Source organism: Armigeres subalbatus, chromosome 1 (assembly GCF_024139115.2).
Source record: "Armigeres subalbatus isolate Guangzhou_Male chromosome 1, GZ_Asu_2, whole genome shotgun sequence".
Lineage (NCBI taxonomy): Eukaryota > Metazoa > Arthropoda > Insecta > Diptera > Culicidae > Armigeres > Armigeres subalbatus.
Genome location: NC_085139.1, coordinates 286258569 through 286260519, shown reverse-complemented (window position 1 = coordinate 286260519; position 1951 = coordinate 286258569). Strand labels below are relative to the sequence as shown.

Below are 1951 nucleotides of genomic sequence, written 5' to 3'. Positions count from 1 at the left end.
CTTTGTTTATCCTTCCTAGTCGCTGGTATTATTGACACGTCGGATCCGGTGTCCACTAGGAATCGCTTGTTTGATGTTCGATCGTAGATAAGTAATCGACGGCTTTGTTGCTTCTCACCCACCTCACACGCTTCTGGTGGGTGACTTTTCAGTTTTTTTGTTGGTGATACTTGCAGGGGCTACGGCATCGTTCGGCTTGACCGCCATACTTACGGTGATACCAGCAGATGGCACCTCCATTTTCACTACGATGACGCGATACCGAACTGGTTCGTGATCTGCCCGGGCCAGATTTTAGGCGACGTATTTCGGCGGTTAGCGCGGCTATTTGTTCCCCAGGCTCTCCTGGGTGTTCGATTCCGGCAATGGTTATACAGGAATTGTTTTCACGGCAGCGACGTGTGGAACAAGGTCAATCATCTTGTTTCCCATCTCGGCAAGTTTTGAAAGACTACCGTCAGTAATACTCAAAACAGCGCGAATGTTGGCGGGCATCCTTTGAAGAAACTACTCATCGACATTGAGTCCGGATGACAGCTCTTGCATCTTGGAAAGTAGATGGGTGGGACGCAAATCGCTCAGATCGCAGAAACCTAGTAGCTTTTCCAGTTTCGACTGCGGTGTAAGCTCGAATCGTGAAATCAGGCGTTTTTTGATTACCGCATACCTTCCGGCGGCTGGAGGATCTTTCACCAGATCCGTCACATGACAGATCACCGATTGATCGATTTTCGCGACGATGTGGTGGAATTTGATTACGTCTTGTGTTACGCCAGCCAACGCAAATTGTGCCTCGGCTTGTGCGAACCACATAGTTGGATCCGACTTCCAAAAGTCGGGTAGCTTAACAGCGACGGCAGCAGCAGCGGCTGGTGTTGGATTTTCAGCAGGATTCGCCATTTTGTTTTCTTTCTGAGTCGCAAATCGTGGTGATCTTAAATCACTTTTTTCTCCGTAAAAATCACGTCGGGATCACCAATTATGGCCAGGCGTACGACGGGATCGGGGAGCACGATGTACGGAAACGAAAATGAAAGAAATAAACGCGCCGATTGAAAGAATACTTTTTATTCAGAAAACGTATACGTCCGTTATCTTTAACTGTCACGCACTAACTGACTTTCTTCTCTACTTTGGTCTTTCTCTTCAAGAGGCAGTGTTGCCACAAACTTATTTGCAGATGATACTGTGTTATTCATTGCAGCTAGAGACTTAGAAGATGCGATTTAACGCTTGACTGAAGATTTGCATTCTTTAAGTAGATGGTTGAAGTACAAACAGTTGAAATTGAATATTAGTAAAACAAAGTACATGATTATTTAGCTAAATCGTTCAATTGATAATTTCGATTCCTCACGGTATAATAAATGGTTGTGCACTGAGATATTATTTAAACTAATCTCGCCGGAATTGAATGTCTAACCATAAACCCTCAAAGGTTAAATTAATAATGATATTGGGAATTAGGTCAGCATTGCGTCAAACCACGAGTTTCACTGTTCTGAATGGACTGTTTGGGTTCGTTTGCAAATTACATCACGCTAAATTTGATGATCTTGTACTCCACGATCAGTAGGTACTGCGAAAGGTTGTAATCGTCATAAGACAGAGAGCAACCACCTTTTTCTATTTCAGACGACCAATCGTGGGAAAGAATCGTGGGTTCTTAAATCAATTTCGCATGAAAGGCAATCATGAAAGGATGCTTTATAAGGTGCTTTATTAAAAAAATAGATAATTTTTTTTTCAGATTTTTGTAGCAGCCATTCATCTTTCGCGTTTCTGTAGATATTGAAAAAGGCAGATACGTAAACATCGCGAGACATCTCTCATTGAAAATGAGAAATTTCAGTACTGCCCACGATAACATTGTATATAAGGGGTTTAATGTGCCCAAGTCGTAATACAGTCGACTCTCCACATCTCGATGTTCTATATCTCGATATCTCTC

The 1951-nt window shown here is 42.9% G+C and overlaps 1 protein-coding gene across 1 annotated transcript; it reads right to left on the bottom strand.

The window, feature by feature from the left end:
* Window positions 1-507: 507 nt before the first annotated feature.
* Window positions 508-900, bottom strand: LOC134207414 (uncharacterized). Its single transcript, XM_062683139.1, has one exon. The coding sequence runs from the start codon at window positions 898-900 to the stop codon at window positions 508-510; it is 393 nt and encodes a 130-aa protein (XP_062539123.1).
* Window positions 901-1951: the final 1051 nt, after the last annotated feature.